The 19,579-nt window shown below is 38.2% G+C and overlaps 1 protein-coding gene and 1 non-coding gene across 2 annotated transcripts; both read left to right on the top strand.

Annotated features, from left to right (window-relative positions):
- The first annotated feature begins 1,441 nt into the window (after window positions 1-1,441).
- LOC112095940 lies at window positions 1,442-1,545 on the top strand. Its single transcript, XR_002904100.1, has one exon. It is a non-coding gene; the product is annotated as a small nucleolar RNA R71 (small nucleolar RNA).
- Window positions 1,546-15,533: 13,988 nt separating this feature from the next.
- LOC18055190 (WEB family protein At5g55860) lies at window positions 15,534-19,473 on the top strand. Its single transcript, XM_006452562.2, has 4 exons — window positions 15,534-15,990; window positions 16,221-16,322; window positions 16,995-17,186; window positions 17,443-19,473. The coding sequence occupies exons 3-4, from the start codon at window positions 17,016-17,018 to the stop codon at window positions 19,225-19,227; spliced, it is 1,956 nt and encodes a 651-aa protein (XP_006452625.1). The 5' UTR covers window positions 15,534-15,990; window positions 16,221-16,322; window positions 16,995-17,015; the 3' UTR covers window positions 19,228-19,473.
- Window positions 19,474-19,579: the final 106 nt, after the last annotated feature.

The following is a 19,579-nucleotide window of genomic DNA, read 5'->3' on the forward strand; positions in this document are numbered from 1 at the left end:
TACCTGGATAAGCACGTCCTCCACAATACCACGAGGTATTTTCGTGGACCGATCTGCAAGCTGTAACACCACTGGAGTTGGGTGTAATTCTCCCAGTCCAAGTTTCACAAATACTGAATAAGGCAATAAATTTACACTAGCTCCTAAATCCAACAAAGCATTCTCAATTGTGTGGTTCCCTATACTACATGAAATAGTGGGGGAGCCTGGGTCTTTGCATTTTAAAGGAATTTTATGTTGGAGTATAGAACTAACATTTTCTGTTAAAAATGCCTTCTTTTGAACATGCATATTTCTCTTTTTAGTACAAAGGTCTTTAAGAAACTTGGCATAAGATGGAACTTGTTTAATAGCATCAAGTAAAGGGATGTTAACACTTACCTGTTTGAAGATTTCGAGAATCTCACCTGTGGATTTTCCCTTTTTCCCTTTAGCTAACCTCTGAGGAAATGGAGCTTTCGGAACGTATTCTCGTGGGTTGGTTTCTTCTTTCTCCTCCGGTGGTGAGTCTTCAACATTCACAGGTACAATTTGATTTTCTTTTGTCACCGGCATCTCCACTTTGTTGTCGACTTCTTTTCCTTTTCTCAAGGTCATAACTGCTTTGACCTCTCCATGCTGCTGTGGTGAACTGGTACTTGCTTCATGTACTCCTTTAGGATTAGGCACTGGTTGACTTGGAAATTTTCCTTTCTCAACAGTCATTGCCAAGGTCTGAACTGAAGAAGCAAGTTGTCCCACCATCTTCTCAAGGCTTGAAACTGATTGGGCTTGTGAGTTGAAGCCCGCTCTCAACTCATTTCGTAATCCATCAATGGTGCGGTTCTGTTGCTCAATCGTGGAGTGAGTAACATTCTTGAAATTCTGGAATGCATCCTCCCATGGTCTGGGTTGAGAGTAGTTCTGGTTCTGATTGTATGGTCTGAATGGTGGCTGAGAGGCTTGAGGATTTTGAGGAATTTGTTGCATTGGTGGAGCTGGAGCTGCTGGTCCATTCTGTTGGAATCCTTGAGACCATGAAAAATTGGGGTGGTCTCTCCATCCAGGATTATAGGTGTTGGAGTATGGGTTGTAATTAGATGGCTTTCTCATTACACCTATGGCGTTGGCTTGATCTGGATATGAGTCAGGGTCATGTGATTCTGTTGATTTAGCAGTCGATAACGATGCTATTTGTCGAGCAAGACCTTCAACCATCTCCTTGACTTCTTTGATTCCCGAAGTTGACTCGCCAATTTGAACCTCATTCACTCCTTTAATTCTTCTAGTATTCCTGAGTGATCGACTCCGTTGTTGGGAATTATCCGCTTGTCGCTGGAAGAATTCCCAAATTGCTGATGCACTTTTTGACATTAGCTCTCCTCCACTTGTTGCCATTAGCCATTCTTGCACATTCGGCAATAATCCCTCCAAAAAGTATTGGCATTGGTGCCATTTCTCGTAGCCATGATGTGGACACTTCAAGAGTAGCCCATTGAATCGCTCCCAAGTTTCAAAAAACTGCTCGTCTTCTCTTTGTGTAAACTCTGAAATTTCCCTGCGAATAGAATTGGTTTTATGCACTGGGAAATATTTATTCAAAAATTTAGTTACCATTTGTTCCCATGATGAAATGCTATTAGCAGGCAATGTATTAAGCCATGAACGAGCTCTATCCTTTAAAGAAAATGGGAATAATCTGAGTTTAACATCATCGTCTGAAAAATTCTCATATTTAAATGTTTGACAAATAGCATGAAAATCATTCAGATGATTATATGGGTCCTCATTTTCTAAGCCATAGAATGTGGGGAGACAATTTAGCACACTAGGTTTTAGTTCAAAGCTCCTAGCAGCTACATTTGGGTATCTAATACATGATGTGCTCAAATTAGCTAAGGGACTAAAATAGTCCTTAAATGGCCTCTCCTGTGGTGCTTGTAAATCCATTTCAAATTTATTAATGTGCTTTTGTGTGCGAAGTGTTTTTTCTAATTCAAGGTCTATAGGTTCAAGATTAGGTAATAATGACCTACGACCATGCATGCAAAATAAAATAAAAATAAAAATAAAGATGCAAACAAAACAAAAAATAAAGATGGGAACAAAACAAATAAAAATAAAGAAGAGGGAGAAATTACGATACTAACCTTATTGCGCTATTACAACCTTTCTATAAAAATACACAAAAACAAATACGTGAAATTAACTAAAAATTAAATTAATAAAATAAACAAAAATTACAAAGAAAAAATAAATTGAAAATTAAATTACATAATTTTAAAGAAGAGAAAAAGAAAAGAAATACTAACCTTTAAATGTAGATTTACTTTTTTTTTTTTTAATAATTAAAAAAAATACAAGAAAACAAATAAAAGAAATTATTCCCAAAAATTAATTCTATGAATTAAAACTACTTACCTCCCCGGCAACGGCGCCAAAAACTTGTTGTGCAAATTTTAATGTACTCGCAAGCGCACGAATCTATTGTAGTATAGATCAATGGTGACGAGTGTCGATCCCACGAGGAGGTGGATTTTAATTGTGTATAGAATTAATTTTGCAAAATGGGTGGTTGGAATTGTGGTGGAAGTGATTTAAATTATCCTAAAATTGGAATTGAAATTGCGATAATAAATTCTAAAATTGGAATTGCAATGGCGAGAATAAGTTGAAGCGAAATCTATTGAAATGACGTACTTGGGTATCTGGATCCGTATCAACATGCATCATGGGCTAAATAATCCGTATTAATGCCAATTAAATCATGAGGGGGGAATCCACACCTCATGAACCACGCTCTAATCAATATGGTGCTAAGGGCTTATCGTGCCAAATAATAATAACCTTATACTAGAGAGCCGGTGTAACCAAGGCGGTATCTAGACAAGATCAGTATTATTTGTCGACGAGAAGTCAAAACATCCACAAAAACTAGAGGGGAAGAGAAAATAAATTTACCAAATTAAGCCCATGACACATGTTGAGACTTCACCTTCAACCCAAGCTTGAAAGAAAATTAGCCACTCATAATTGAACTAGGGGCAAAATGGGAATTTATTAAAATACAAAGAAAATACAAGATGGAGAGGGAATTACAGAAAATGGATCCCAAAAATGGATTCAGAGATATCAAATTAGGGGGGGGAGGCCCCCTTTTTATAGATACATGGAGTAAATCATGGCCATCGGATTAAAAACAGTTTGGACGCTCAGGATTGCGCCACGTCATCAGTCAACAGTCCACGGTTTGACCACGCGGATGAACAGTAACACGGTTTGACCCGACTTTGAACAGTAACGCGGTTTGACCCGGATGAACAGTAACGCGGTTTGGTTGAAAATAATCCTGTGTGATGCATGCACCGTACACGAGATTTTTCGTCCACTGATATGCTGCCACGTCACCATTAATAGTACATAAGAATTTTAGCCCAACAGGATCGTGACACCTCATCAGTCAATGCCACATCATCGGTCAATGCCACGTCATCGATCCGTCTATGTGAACAGTGTCGTGAACAGTAACGTAGACAGTACCGTATACGTGAATAGTACCGTACATGTGAATAGTGCCATTTTTCCTTTTATGTCCCTCCTAAGGTTTTCGACCGTCCTGAGTTCAAAAGTGATGTCCGTTTTGCCGTCTGATCTCTCCTTTATTGTGAAATGACTATAATGCCCCTAAAATACATAAAATACTTAATTAAAATAACACACGCGTAATTACATCACAAGAATGTTAAATACATAAAAGTAAGAGTTGTTAATAAGACTTGAAATGTAAAATGATGGTTTTCTCCTTTATAAATATGCATTTTCTAACACTCAACACTTGTTTCTCAAATGCTAAATGTCATGCCCTATTTATAGGGGAGGCTTGCCAAGCTCTAGCGATTCTAGAGAATTCTACCATATGCCTAGAATTCTAGATATTTACATGTGCTGAAAATGTGTGGAGTATTCTAGATATTTACAAGTTCTAATGTGCTAGAGTTGCCTAGAAGTTTCCGGAATTGGGCCAAGCTAGCACTCTTGGCCTTGTCTTGGGCTCTTAGTGGGCAAATTGGGCTAGCAACTTGGGCGGTCTGCAACATCCTCCCCCACCTAAGCTCGCAGCGTCCTCTTCGCGCTCTCGTGCTTAAAGTTTTGGATGTGCTTAAAGTTTTGGATGTACTCAGCGAATTGCTACAAATCATCTTCACGTTCCCAAGTGGCTTCACTTTCGGGGAGGTTTTTCCCCTTCACCAAGTACTCGTTGTATGGCGGCACACCTCTCTTCCGAATAACATGATCTGCAATGATGTAGTCCACATCTTTGTCGAACGTGGTGACAACGGCGGTTGGCGCACACATCGATTCTCTGCGACTTGGGTCTTCCACATCTCCATGATATGACTTGAGAAGGCTTACATGGAAGACCGGATGGATCTTAAGTCTTGGTGGAAGTTGGAGTTAATACGAGACGTTGCCCACACGTCGTACAACTCGGAAGGGTTTCTCGTAGCGCTTTACTAACCCTTTGTGAACTTTCCGCAACGTCTTGAATTGTTGGGGTAGGAGCTTGATCATAACTTGATCACCTTCCTTGTATTCAACATGCCGTCTCTTTGTATTCACCCATTTTTTCATCTTCCTCGCGGCTTTGTGGAGGTACGCTCGCGTGATGTCCGCTTCCTCGTGCCATTTACGGGCGAGCTTGTGTGCCACGAGGCTCTTTCCTCCGTAAGTTGAGGCTATGGTGTTGGGAGTCATAGGCTGGAATCTCATGACGATTTCGAATGGACTCTTGCCTGTAACCTCACTTCGCTGTAAGTTATAAGAAAATTGGGCGATGTCGAGTAGTTTCGCCCAATCCCACTGGTGAGCGCTCACATAGTACCTCAAGTACATCTCGATGAGGCCATTGATGCGCTCAGTCTGCCCATCTGTTTATGGGTGGAAGCTTGTCGAGAACTTAAGATCGGTCTCCAACATCTTGAAGAGCTCCGTCCAAAAAAGCCCAGTGAACTGAGGGTCTCGGTCGCTCACAATGCTCTTTGGAACTCCCCAAAGCTTCACAATGTGTTTGACAAATAGGTGGGCTACCTCGTGAACTTTGCAATCGGCTGGTGCGGCAATGAATGTAGCATACTTGCTGTAACGGTCGACAACGACCATGATGCAGCCGCACCCTTTGGACTTGGGCAGCGATGTAATAAAGTCCCTGAAAACACTTTCCCATGGCCTTGTTACGAGTGGTAGCGGCTCCAATAATCCTGCTGGAAGTTGATGATCCACCTTGTCTTGTTGGCACACAAGACAAGTTCGCATATATGTCTCGATGTCGTCCCTAATGTGCGGCCAAAAATACGAGACTTGAACTAGAGCGGTGGTGCGCTTAATTCCTGGGTGACCAGCCCACTTGGAGTCGTGGCACTCCTTGATAACTTCCTTCCATAAATTTCCCCACCTTAGCACGAACAACCGATTTCCCTTGGTGAGGAGGATGCATTCATCTTGCCAAAATCGCCTTATCTTACCTTCGAACACCTTCTCCAGCAAGTCTTTTACTAGCGGATCTTGTTAGAGGCCTTCTTTGATGCGTGAGACAAGGTCGGACTTCGGTTGGCTCATGCTAAGTGTCGCCAATTCAGCCTTGCGGCTTAGAGCGTCCGCAACGACATTGGCTTTACCCGGTTTGTACTCGAGCCGATAGTCGAATTCCGTAAGAAAATCGTGTCTCATTCCTCGTTTCGGGCTCAACTTCTTTTGCGTTTGAAAATAGTTTGTCACTACATTGTCCGTCATGATTGTGAAGTGAGATCCTAGAAAGTAATGTCGCCACACCCGCAAGCAATGTATGATTGTGGTCATCTTCTTTTCTTGCATCGTGTAGCGGCGTTCCGTATCGTTTAGCTTTCGACTCTCAAACGCTATAGAGTGGCCTTCTTGCATAAGGACTCTACCTATGATGAAGTCAGAGGCATTTGTTTGGACTTCGAAGGGCTTGGTGTAGTCCGGAAGAGCGAGGATGGGTTATTCCGAAATTGCCTTCTTTAACTCCTTGAATGCATGTTGGCACTCTTCGGACCAATGTCACGTTCTGTTTTTTTTTTAGCAAATCCGTCAAGGGCGCCGCCTTGGCTAAGTAGCCCTTGATGAAGCAACGGTAGTAATTCACCAGCCCAAGGAATGAGCGAAGCTCGGGCACTTTCGAGTGAGGCTCCCATTCGAGGATGGTCTTCACCTTGGCATTCTCCATCATGAGTTTTCCGCTCGCAATCTTTTGGCTAAGGAACTCCACTTCTTGTTGAGCGAATGAACACTTCTCCATTTTGAGGAAGAGCTCGTTGTTTCGAAGTACTTAGAGGACTTGTCGCAAATGTTGGGCATGCTCCTCGAGCGTGGTGCTATACATCACGATGTCGTCCAAGTACACGACCACAAAGCGGTCGAGGAATGGTTGGAGTACCTTGTTCATGAGTGTGAAAAATGTGACGGGTGCATTAGTAAGGTCAAAAGGCATCACAAGGAATTCGAAAGACCCGTACCTTGTTGTGCACGTTGTCTTCGATTCGTCTCCCTTGGCGATGCACACTTGATAGTACCCGGAGCGCAAGTCGAGTTTGGTGAAGTATCGCGCTTTGCCAAGCTGGTCAAACAAGTCCGCAATCAAGGGAATCATATACTTGTTCTTGATGGTGATCTTGTTGACCGCTTTATAGTCGATGCACATCCGCAGCGATCCATCATTTTACTTTTGGAAGAGGACCGGTGCATCGAATGGGGCCTTTGAGGGGCGAATATAGCTTGTGTCCAACAAATTTTTGAGTTGTCTCCGCAACTCCTCAAGTTTGTATGGCGCCATGTGGTAGGGCGCTAAGGCTGGTGGCTTCGCGCCTGATTCCAGCTCGATCGCATGATCTACCTCTCGTCGAGGTGGGAGCTTCTTTGGAAGTTCTGGAGGCATCACGTTCTTGAACTCGTTGAGGACGGCTTGAATTCGCGGAGAGACTTGGCTTGGTGATTTTCCGCAATCTCCTTCCTTGTTTAATTCCCGGATGAAGACCAAGAAGTTTGGGTCCTTCTTAAAAGCCCTTTTGAATTACATGGTCGAGAGTGTCTTCTCCTCGGACTTAACTCGTTTTGTGGGAACCATGCATGCTTTACTCTCGTCGAGGATACTTAAGGAGTTCGTAGCAGGCAGCGGGAAGGCATGGACTTAGTCGAAGAATTCCATGCCGAGGACTATTTTAAAGTCATCCATATGAACGATGGAGAAATCAAGCTTTTCGCTCTATGTTCCGAGAGTCATGTGCACGCCTTGTGCAATACCCGCAATTGGCTTGGCAGGCGAGTTTACAGCCTTCATCATGCCTCCTTCTTGGTGGCCTTGAGTCCTAGGCTCTTGGCTTCGTCTACAGGCACGAAGTTGTGTGTTGCTCCCCGTGTCTAGCAGTGCGCAAACGAACTGGCCATTTATCTTTGTGTTAACATACATGAGCTATTTCTTAGCGAGTGCGGGCTGTTGACAATTGAGTGCGTCGAGGCGTTGGAGAGAACCTATGCTGAGTGGGGGTTCTTCCGCGGACATAATAGGGTTGCTCTTGAGTTAGGCTGCGAGAGCGTTGAGAGACTTCTTTTCCTGACAGTCGCGTACCCAATGAGGACCGTTGCAAATGAAGCATGGGCTGCGTGGCTTCGGTGCCTCCTTCTTGCCCTCCGATTTTCCTTGCCCGCTCTTATTGCTTAGGCGGCTTTTTCTGCCCCCAATCTTTGTGGTTGTTGCCTTTGTCCTTGCGACTTTCTCCCCCACTTTTGCCTTGGTTGCCCTTTTTGGCTTTGGATTGAGTGGAGTATTCGGTGAGCAATTCCGCAACGACGATGGCATCGTCAAGTATTTGAACGCCATGCCTATCAAGCTCGGTCTTGGCCCAATCCTTGAGGCCATCTTGGAAGTAAAAGAGTGAGTCCTTGTCGGACATGTCGCTTATCTCTAACATGAGGGTAGTGAACTCGTTGATGTAGTCTCAAATGCTACCCGATTGCTTGAGGCGACGTAGGCGCGCTCGCGCTTCCTTTTCCACATTGCTTGGGACGAATTGCTTTTGGAGTTCTTGCTTGAAGTCAGCCCAAGTGTCGATGATGCAAATGCCCTTGCCCATCTCGCCATGCTTACGACGCCACCATAGTTGTGCAGCGCCTCGAAGATAGGTGGGTGTCGTGCCCACTTTCGATGTCTCATCTCGGACACCCATGGCATCGAAGCATTGATCAAGCCCAAAGAGGAAATTGTCCACGATTGTGGCATTGTGTGTGCCATCCTAGGTGTCGGGCTTTGGCACGTCAATGCGTCGCGCATCAGTCGTGCTTGCGGAAGCTAGACTAGCGGAGAGTGTTCGTTTGTGCCATGCCCAATCCAAGTGGACTTCATCCACTTCCATATGGACAACGCGTAGTTCATCCTAAACAAAGTTACGAAGTTTTAGCAACTCATCATGGAAAGATCGAAACTTACCTCGAAGAGTCTTGCTCTTGGATGAGGGCTTTTGTTGCCACCGTGAACTCGATGTATTCTCCCTTGAGACCGTCCACTCTTTCCTCTAATCCTTCGAGGTTGTCTTGAGCGGCGGACAATGCAATTTCGAGAGTGGCTACACGAGGCTCCAACGCGTCCACATATGGGGGCCTTGGACTTGCTGCGAATCTTGCCTTGGGCGCGCTCTCCCTCACAGTCGTGGCTTGGTTCCGATGGAACATCCACACAGACAATGCCCTCTTGTGGTAGATTTAAAGGGTTGGTCATTGCTCGTGAGCTAACTTGCATGGGTGCAAACCTTAGTTCTGATACCACTTATCACGGGATGAGTGTTTTGCGCAGCAAACCCGTGCGGCACTTAAACAACCTTTGCCAAATGTTGCTAAGTAAACCTTGAGCTTCTCGACTAGCTAAGCCTAGAGGTTTTCGAAGAGTTAAGGAGAAGAGAGCAATGGAGCCGAATGAGAGAAATTGTATTACTCAAAGAATGTTTACAAGAGAGCTTACAAGAATGCTTAAGTTGCTTGCTCTAAGTTTGTTTCTCAAATGCTAAATGTCATGCCCTATTTATAGGGAATGCTTGCCAAGCTCTAGAGATTCTAGAGAATTCTACCACATGCCTAGAATTCTAGATATTTACATGTGCTGGAAATGTGTGGAGTATTCTAGATATTTACCAGCTCTAATGTGCTAGAGTTGCCTTGAAGTTTCCAGAATTGGGCCAAGCTAGCACTCTTGGCCTTGTCTTGGGCTCTTGGTGGGCAAATTGGGCTAGCAACTTGGGCGGTCTGCAACATAAGTCTAAGTTGTAGATTTAAATGAGGGAGTTTTGCCTGCTACTAGCAATTTTGATATTTGTCTTGGTGGAAGAATAATAAGGGCAAATATATGATATTTGCTGAGGTTGTTAGAGATTTCTTGGTCATTCTTTGTCTACTTTTGCTTTTGTGTTTGCTTTCAGCACCGAATGTAGGCATTTGAGTACTCATTGTAATAGACTTCGCATTTGAGTACTCATTGTAATAGACTTCATTAAGACACTGGGAAGGCATTAATGTCTACTCAAAATTAGCATTGGATTGAAATTAAATGTAAAATCACTTATTTCATTTATTCGTGTATTTTAATATTCTTATATTTTTGCACTAACAGAGCATTTAATGATCATGTTTTTTTTTTTTTTTTTGTATTTTCATTGTTAGATCGTGAGCCACTTCAATGGTTTGCAGAACAAATCATGAATGCTGAAGGAGTGCGTGATCTTGATGATTGACAATATATCGCATGATGTATTGGAAGTTTGGAATCTACATGGATTTGTTTATTTGTGGACTTTAATAGTGGTATTAGACTTGAATTTATGTTATTTTTTATATTTGATTTATGTTATGGTACTTTTATTTGTAGATTTATGATGTTGTTGTATGTTATTCTTGTTGAATTGTTGATCGTTGAATTATTATTGAATTTTATTTGATTTTATTAGGTAAATTGTTGAATTTTAATTTATGTAGATTCGAATATTCAAGACATCTACCCGCAATTCGTGCGGATATTACCCGCATATGAATTCACATATTTTGGAAATAAAAATAGTAATTTGATGCACGCATCAGGATTCAGATCCGAATCAAAATACAAGTGCATCATATTGATATTTTCATTAGGATCTGGATCCGAATCCAGATTTTGCCATTCCTACCTTTTATCTCTAACATAGGACAAAGAAATGTACATCAAATGAGTTTTAAGATTGTAAGAGAATAACAAACACAGTGAGATAACAATTTACACAGTAGTTAAACAACAAAAACCAGCTACTGGAAATGACAAATGAAAACAGAGAGCAAAACAGAAGAGAAAGGAAACTGAAACAGAAAAATAAAATAGAACCCGAGGCCTGCACAGGGCAGTATCCTTAAAACAGATTTACCACCTACTGGAGTGCTTTAGGTCTGCTGGTAACTGTTTCCCAGGATACAACGGGCACAAATTTCCGGCTAAGCACAGGCTGAAAATTTCGACGAACCACAACAGCGAACTCGATCAGAGAAAACAGACGACGAAGACGGAGGAAGAAAAAACAAGTGTGCTTTGTGCTGGTTTTTTTAGAGTGTCCAAAAAACAGAAGAGGGGGTGCTTTTTTATAGTCATGTGAGGATGTAACAACTGCTTTGTATTGAATTTCCTAATTCAATATATGTTATTAAATTATTGTAACAGCCATTGAATTTAAACAATTCAATTCAAAAAATTGAATTGCATAACAGCAAGAAATAATTGTAAAACTGTTACAACTTGTTTGAATTCAAAGAGGTGTGTTTATATATAAACACTAATCCCTAGGCTTCTTTTTCCCATGTGGGATAAGCCTTATTTCCTTTCAAATTTCTAACTTTAAGGGTAAACTTTGAGAGACAATTTCTCATTCACCCAAGCACCATTTTGAAAAAATAAAATTATATTTTTGAAGTATTAACGGAATAGAATCTGATCCTCACAAGAATTTTCACTTTCTCTAAGTGGGACCCACTCAAAATGTGCCCTCAAAATAGCATGATATGCTATTTTTTCAACATCTACAAAGTAGCATTTTATGAAACAATATTTGACCTTACACTCTCCATTAAATATGTGAACTTGCAATTGAGAGAATTGTGTATTTATTTTGAATATTGGATAATTCTTTATTAAGTAAAATTCAAAACGTCGATGAAGTAATTCTTATAATTATATCATATGTAGAAATTGTTATAATTAATAAATAGGCATTAGGCATGCCAATGAAGCAAAAAAAATAGAAGCAACCCTGATCTGTCTAGATAAACAAAGCTTCATAAATTGGAACATTGACCAAAACCATTAACCCACAAAGAATCATCTGAGAGACCAAATTTTGTAAAGCTCCGAAATCCAGGAAAATGATGTTGAATAGTCCTCCAATTAAGCTGAAAAGATTGAGAATTGCAAGTGTTGCAGCAATTGTGAACACCACAGACGAGCTTCCAAACTCCATGATCTCTTGCTTATGTCTTTTTAACACATCTTTTGTCGCCACCTTGGCAGTGACGGTAAATGCTTGCTTGGGATAACCTCAGTCGCTTGATAATAACGTCGATGAATTTGAAAAACAGTGCGGTAGTCCTTCGGATGATCAGCATTCTTAGTAAGTTCCACCAGGTTTTGAGTGTATATCCACAACTCAGTGCTTCAAATATGCTATATACATTCTGGATTATGAAAACATATGCAAATGGTACCATGTGCTCATCCCCTGAAAAAATATATTTACTTAACTAGAAGAACCGAAGACTTATAAAGTCTCAATCAAAGGCTCACCTAGTTAATCCACTGTTATCTTTTGTACTGATCATAAAAAATTTTATTTAGCAAATAATTTCTTGTGTCCTTGAGACCAGGGGGAAAAAAAAGAAAAGAAAAAATTGTTTGAGAGGATCTAACGTACCTTTGAGAATAAGAAATGCCACGGAACAAGCAGAGAGAGGAACAATCGCATAAAATAGAGTGGGCAAAGAAAAAGGGAGCCTTAAAGGTAATTGCATCTAGATTATTTTTATAAATAAAAAATATCTTAAATATAATTATTTAACGTTTATATTCTTATAAGTCAAAATAAATAAATTTTATAGTTTAAAAAATAAAGATATTTAATAAAGATATTTTTAAATATAATATTTATTTACATTAAAATATAAAAAAATTATATTCAGATAAAAATTACAAAAATGTACTTTATTTATTCATTATAAATATTTAAAAATGTAAATTATACCAAACAAACAAACAAGTATAAAAGACCATATATTCACTTTTTTTATTCGATGTAGTGATGTAGATATCTAAAAATATAAGTTATAAAAATGAGTTAACAAATTTAAAAGAACTTCTGAAATTTTAGGCTTTAGATATTTAACAAACAAGTCTTAATAAACAAATTAACGGGAATTTTCTTCTTTTTTTTTTTCTTTCCTCGAATCTCATGATTATTAAACAAGATCTTCTAATTATTACATGTGAACTTATCAATTATCATTCAATTAATTTGTGATAAATTCAAGATAACTACAAGTAATTATATAGTGCAATATGTAACTAATTAAACGATACCATACATCACATAAGTCACCGGTAAGAAAATACATGATTGAAAATTTTTCAAGGAAAAAAGGAAGGGGGGACTTTGATAAACACTCAATTTATTTAATTAGAAAAAAAAAATCCTAAAACTAAAAGCATTTGAAGTGGTCAGCTTGCTGCTTCATGAGATGACGGTCTCGAGCCACATCTCCTGAACCATCATCGTCATCGTCATTCTGTACAATCTGATCCTTTTGGCTCTCAAATTTCACAGCTTCGTGCTCCCTTTGCTGTTCATACAACGTTGCGTCTGTAATCTTATTTTTATTATTATGTTTTTTTCTCAGAATACTTCATCTTCTTCTCATCATCATCCAATTTTCTTTGTGGTGCCAACTTGGATGCTGCTGCTTCTGCTGAATCCCCACCTTGCTTACACTCGGAATCATATGCTTCTTTGATGGCTGCCATTTTAAAACAATATCAGAAAGTTTAATTTCGTTATTGTGTTTATGTTATTTCAAAATATTGGATGGACTTGTCAAAAAAAAAAAAAATTGGATGGATAATTATTAATATTTTTAACTCGGGGGTAACCAAAATCGTTCAATTGACACGTGCCGGAATTCTCATGCTGAGGTGTCAAGTTAACGAATAAAGGTCGTTAGTCGACACGTGGCGTACATGCAACTGAACTGCATGGTGCAAATTTTCATCATGGATCTGCCTCTGCGATGATTCAGAAAAGAGTAAGCCTTTTTTCACATTCCCCAAAATGTCTGATAAAACTATTTTTTCAGTTAAAATTATTTAAATAAATTTGATTTATTATTTTACATAAAAATTTAACTAAACGCTTAGATAAATTACTCTTTTAATAAATTCTTTATACTCATTTTATTTTATAATTTGTAGTTGAATCCGACTATTGTTGGCCTTTTTTAATTTTAATTAAAAATATTTTTGAGAAAATTATAAGAGTTTAGAATTATAAAGGTATAAATTATATAATAAAAAAATTAAAGATAAATTTAATATTTTAGAATTTAGATGAAACTTAAAAGGAAATAACTTCCTTATATACCATTCTATAGTAAAATAGTTAATTTTAGTATATTGATTTATATTTAATCCGTTAAATTGAAGATATTTTAGAGAATAAAATTGAAAAGGGTGTTAGAAGACTTTTAAAGGAGTGTTAAAAGCTCAAAAGGGCAAGGCTTCAAGCGGAAGCCCAATAATTTCTTTAATGACGGGCCCAACTTGAAGACTTCAGTTGAGCTCAATGAAGAATTTGTACCATCTACATTTATTTTCTATTTTAAAATAATCTCACTTGTATTAATTTTTTGCCGTAAGAGAAAGGGCTAAAAATATTTAAATGAGTGGTCACCATTTATCAGTTGTTTAACAAAACTATAATCATATCATTAAAGATAGATTCTCTTCTCCGGACAAAAGAAAAGCGACCAATCAACTTCTTACAACTGCTCTATGAAGTCTCTAGAGTGAGATTGTTACAATTAATTTTTAATATAAACCAAATTTTACTAGAAAATCTTGTTTAAATAATATATAAATTTTGAATCAAATCATTGCTTGCTCAATCTCTATGTAAAACATATTCAAACTCAACAAAATCTCTTATACTGATCTTGACGAGAGCGAAATTTATAAATCGAATTTTAATACTAATTTAAAATTATTATAACTAGGAAATTAAATAGTAGTTTATATATGGATGGATTATTAATGAAGATCATAGCTGGATGCCCATGGAATGCGCATATCTCATGGCCATTGACTGGTCGAGAGAGAATATCTAAAACCCCACGTTATAATTTCTTAACATTAACAAATATTATTATTGTTATTATTTATTGTTTTAATAATATTAGAGATTTCAATATTATATGTTACTTATTTATTAAATAATAAATTTTATTATTTATAAAATTATTTAATTATTATTTAATAAATAAATATCATATCAGTTAGGAATCAAATTATAATTTAAATATTCCAATACCTAGCACTTCCCTTTGGCTATTATGTTCTCTTTTTGTGTGAATATAAGACCATAAAGAGAAGTAGAGAATAAAACGGAAGCTATTTCTATTAAAAATTGATTTCTCAATTTTGTTTATTATAATTTACAAATTTATAATTGGCCTTGGCCGGTGCCATCTGCCGAGTCAGCACTCCATTTCTCTAAATTTCTACTCGTGCTTCTCTCACTTGTACTTTCTAGACAATAGTGACTTCCAATTGACTATGTCCGAAAGTTACAACATCATCATTAGTGAAGGAAATTTATTTTAGAAGATCAATTAATGATATGAAATTAAAAATGAAAATCTTCACATTTACCATGCATGGTTTATAAAAATTTTATTCCAAATTCTTAATAACTTTTTTAGGCTAATTTCTAAACTGGTCTTCATAGTTAAATTTAATTTCTATAATTGTTGATTTTTTTTCTTATGTGTGTCGGGTGACATTAAAATTTAATATAATATTTCATATTATTAATAAAAAAAATTATTTTGTTAATAATTCCATAGGACATCGTAGGTGGACACAACTAAAATACAAGAAGTATTTCAGACTTTTATAGGTTATTATTTTTTTTAAATGTACCTTAAATCCTTCTTAAAAGAGTTAAACTAAATAAAAAAAATTTTTGAATTAAACCCTGTATGTCATATTATTTTTCATGAAATCTTTGAGATTTTTAAATGTCTAATATATTACTCATAAATAAATTATAATTATTTTAAACCAATATGCCGATTTTATATTCAAGAGATTTACCGTTGCGTGGTTCCCTCGACCCGTTTCTCCACGTTGTACATTTGAGACCAAAATACCCTTCAGTTTCTCTAAAAGGTACAACAGAGAATGTCACGTCTTTCCCTGTCTTGTAAAACTCCAATACTGTCTCTCTTTCTCTCTCTTCACTGATTTGCCGATATAAAATTTGTCGCCGAACAGCTTTTGAAATTTCAAACTGTCACTCACTCTGTCAAAGACTCTGTCTCTCTCTAGATTGCAACTCTTTGCAGTTTCTCACATACAGGGAGAACAACGAACCGTATGATTTCTACCCGGAATATTTTCCGGGAAAAAGAAACTTTCTTGGTCGAGAAAATTTTTCATTTCTTAGGAATTTTTGCACAACTGAGAAAATCCTTTGTGGGTTTGGTTGTTTGAGTGAAAAGATTAAAAGGTTTTCTTTGTTCTTTTAATTGTTTTTGAGTTCTCGAGGGGAAGCATGATGATCGGTGAAGATGATCCCAATATTGTGTGGACATGTGAAGACCGCTGTTAATATTGACTTTCGATGATTTCTAGGGTTTTATGGTTAGGGTTTTCTGGTTTGTCAAGTAAAGGTACGTTCTTTTTTTTCTTTTTATGCTTGCAAGTTTTGTTTTTTTAGCTTCATTTTTGTTTTCAATTTGTCTTTTTAAACCCTTTGTTGTTTTGCGTGTAATTTTCAGCTTCATTTAATTTGATTTTTTTGATGTGACCTCTCTATTTTGTTACTATCTCGAACTATTATTTATTGCTAAAAGCATAGATTTTTTATGATAATTCGTTGTTTGTTTGTTGTTGGATTAAGGTTTGAGCTTGAATTTCTGATCAAATCAAAGGGAAATAGTATTACGACAGATCAGTGTGAAGATATTTGTGTCAATTTTCTGGAAGAAAGTGATAAACATTGGTAAGTACCCACTAATTCTTGTTGCTCCAGTAACATTTATATTTATTTGTGTGATGAATTAGAAACTTGAAAGATTTCTTGGTATGGATTTTGCTAATCTTTCTTCTACTTCTTGTTTCTAGCTTTTGTTTCTTGCTTCAATCCATGAGGTTTTGTTTTGATAAGTTTTAAAGACTTAACAATAGTCTGCTCAAGGAATTGTGAAATGGTTGTAGAAAATAACACAATTCATGTACAGCTAAACTTGATAGTGCATAGGGCTCACATTGTTTTTTTGAACCACAATGAGCATGGCCAGTAGGGATTTTCAAAGTCATCAAGTTTTTTGTTAACTGAAGCTTTTAGCATAATTGCTGTTTGAATGTAATGAAGATGAAGTCCTGACTCCTAAGTTCTATTAGATTTTTCTGTTTTCTGATTTAGTGACACACACTTGTGGATGAGATACATGCTAGTTCTTAATTTATGCAGAGTAGGCTAAGGTCAATATTTCCTGCATGTACTATATGGATCTTTGCAGTTATTCGCTTTGGGAATATTCTTTAGTTTTTTTTTTTTTTTAAAAAGGAAGTAGAAGAAATTTTAGGATGTTCTCCTTCTAGCTGCTGAGTTCTGAACTTTGGGTGATGATATGTTTGATTTCTGAGAAATTCTTTTTGATTGTTTTCTTAGAAACAAACAAAATAAAGCAGTATGGTAGCAAAGGGACGTCAAAACAGTACGGACTCCCCTAGGGCGGAGGTGGGGGAGATAGACACCAGTGCACCATTTCAATCTGTTAAAGATGCTGTCACCCTCTTCGGTGAGGGTGCTTTCTCGGGGGAAAAACCTTCCATCAGGAAGCCAAAACCTCATTCTGCAGAGGTAAGAGCTTATATCTTTTATGTAGATTGGTTTATATCTTCATATAATTGGAGTTGGTTTGTATTTTAACATAATTGAAGTTTGCTATCGACTGATAATGTGTTGATGATTAATATTCATTCTCTTCTACTTTTGAAAGATGCTTAATTTTTCTCTTGATAGTTGCCTGCTAATATATATGGTGGTAGATATAGATATTTATCTCCTAATCAGTTTGAGGTGCTTTTTTACATATATTTGCTGTTTTAATTGGCAGAGAGTATTGGCCAAGGAGACACAGCTTCACTTGGCCCAAAGAGAGCTGAACAAGTTAAAGGATCAACTAAAGAATGCTGAAGATACTAAGGCCCAAGCATTTGTTGAGCTTGAAAAAGCAAAAAGAACTGTTGAGGATCTCAGCCACAAACTCAAAGTTGTTATTGAATCCAAGGAGTCAGCAATCAAGGTGACAGAAGCTGCAAAGATTCAGGCAAAGCAAATTGAGGAATCTAATTGTAGCAATCCTTCTGGCTCTGATGGTGCTAGGAATCAAGACTTAGAAACTGAAAGGGAAAAGTACACGAGTGTGTTTTCTGAACTTGCTGCTGCAAAGCAAGAGCTAAGGAAAATTCATCAGGATTGCAATTCAACCTTGGAAGCAAAAGTTACTGCCTTCAATCTTGCAGCAGCAGCAGAAAATTCAGCCAAAGCAAACATGGAGAGAGTTAGTGAGCTCTCTAAGGAAATTTCAACGGTACAGGAATCTATTGGCCAAGTGAAGCTTGCAACTATGCAAGCCCAGCAAGAGCAAGCAAAGGTATTTGCCGAAAAAGATTTACAGAGGCAGTCGTATAAAGCTACTCTGGAAGAGTCAGCCAAGAAATTGCTTGCTTTGAGGAACCAGTTTGATCCTCAACTCACTCAGAATCTTGAAACCCAATTGACAGAAACAATGAGTGAGATTGCAGCTTTGCAGAAGCAATTGGAAAATGCAAAGGCTTCAGATTTAGATTCTGTGAGAATTGTGACTTCAGAGTTGGACGATGCTAAGGGGTCATTGCAGAAAGTAGCAGAAGAGGAAAGCTCCTTGCGAAACTTGGTGGAGTCTCTTAAAGTGGAGCTTGAGAATGTGAAAAAAGAGCATTCTGAACTGAAGGAGAAGGAAGCAGAGACAGAATCCATTGCTGGTAATTTGCATGTCTTACTCCAGAAGACCAAGTCTGAGCTTGAAGCATGCATTGTAGAGGAAGCCAAAATAAGAGGTGCTTCTGAAGAAATGATCTCAAGTCTTCACCAGCTATCCTTGGAAACAGAAAATGCGCGACAAGAAGCAGAAGAGATGAAAAACAAAGCTATGGAGTTGAAGGAGGAAGCTGGAGCCACCAAGATTGCACTTGAAGAAGCAGAGAAGAAGCTGAGAGCTGCTCTAGAAGAAGCTGAAGAAGCAAAAGGAGCTGAGACAAGGGCCCTTGATAAGATTAAGACGTTGTCTGAGAGAGCTAGTGCTGCACGTGCATCTACTTCCGAATCTGGTGCCAATATAACCCTTTCAAAAGAAGAATTCGAGTCTTTGAGTCGTAAAGTTGAGGAGTCAGACACATTGGCAGAAATGAAAGTGGCTGCTGCCATGGCTCAGGTTGAGGCTGTGAAAGCTAGTGAAAATGAGGCCCTGAAGAAGTTGGAGGCAACTCAGAAGGAGATCGAAGATATGAAAGCTGCAACTGAAGAGGCTCTAAAGAGGGCAGAGATGGCTGAAGCAGCTAAGAGGGCAGTAGAGGGAGAACTCCGAAGGTGGCGTGAACGAGAGCAGAAGAAGGCGGCTGAAGCTGCAGCCCGAATTCTAGCTGAAACGGAGATGTCATCTGAATCATCACCTCACCACTATAGGATTCAAAAGCACTACCCATCAGAGAAAGTTGTGGAGGTTCGTAAGTTGGAGAAAGAGAAGTCTGCTCTCTCAAAAAAAACAATTGTGCCTAATATCAGTGGCATCTTTCATCGAAAAAAGAATCAAGTTGAAGGTGGATCACCGTCGTATCTTCCTGGTGAAAAGCCCATTTGACATTTACAAATGGTTTAGGGTGAAAAATGCTAACGCTCTTGTTGTGTACATTTGAGATGGAATCATGTCATTTGAACTGGAGGAATCAAGTTTCTATTATTTAGTCTGTTTGTGGACGGAAAATGAAACCATTATGAGTGGAAGCAAATTCCTGAAAGCGTTAATCTGTTTTTGACAAGTTCATGGAAGTTTGATCTTCTATGTGGAGTTGATTTATTAGGACATGATTGAATATTTGCTGCAAAAGTGAGCTATGCTATCGCCTTCTACATTTGGCAGATACCCTTAGCTTCTCTGTTTGAAGCTATCAGCAATGGTCAATCTGCAGCAATGCCATGAGTGATGGCCTCAA

This window comes from Citrus clementina, unplaced genomic scaffold (genome assembly GCF_000493195.1).
Source record: "Citrus clementina cultivar Clemenules unplaced genomic scaffold, Citrus_clementina_v1.0 scaffold_1, whole genome shotgun sequence".
Taxonomy (NCBI): domain Eukaryota; kingdom Viridiplantae; phylum Streptophyta; class Magnoliopsida; order Sapindales; family Rutaceae; genus Citrus; species Citrus x clementina.

Bases quoted from the DNA above. Each gene is read 5' to 3' on its own strand.
- LOC18055190 (XM_006452562.2), top strand. From the start codon at position 17,016: ATGGTAGCAAAGGGACGTCAAAACAGTACGGACTCCCCTAGGGCGGAG. The intron at 17,187-17,442 runs GTAAGAGCTTAT...TTTAATTGGCAG, and splicing joins CAAAACCTCATTCTGCAGAG to AGAGTATTGGCCAAGGAGAC.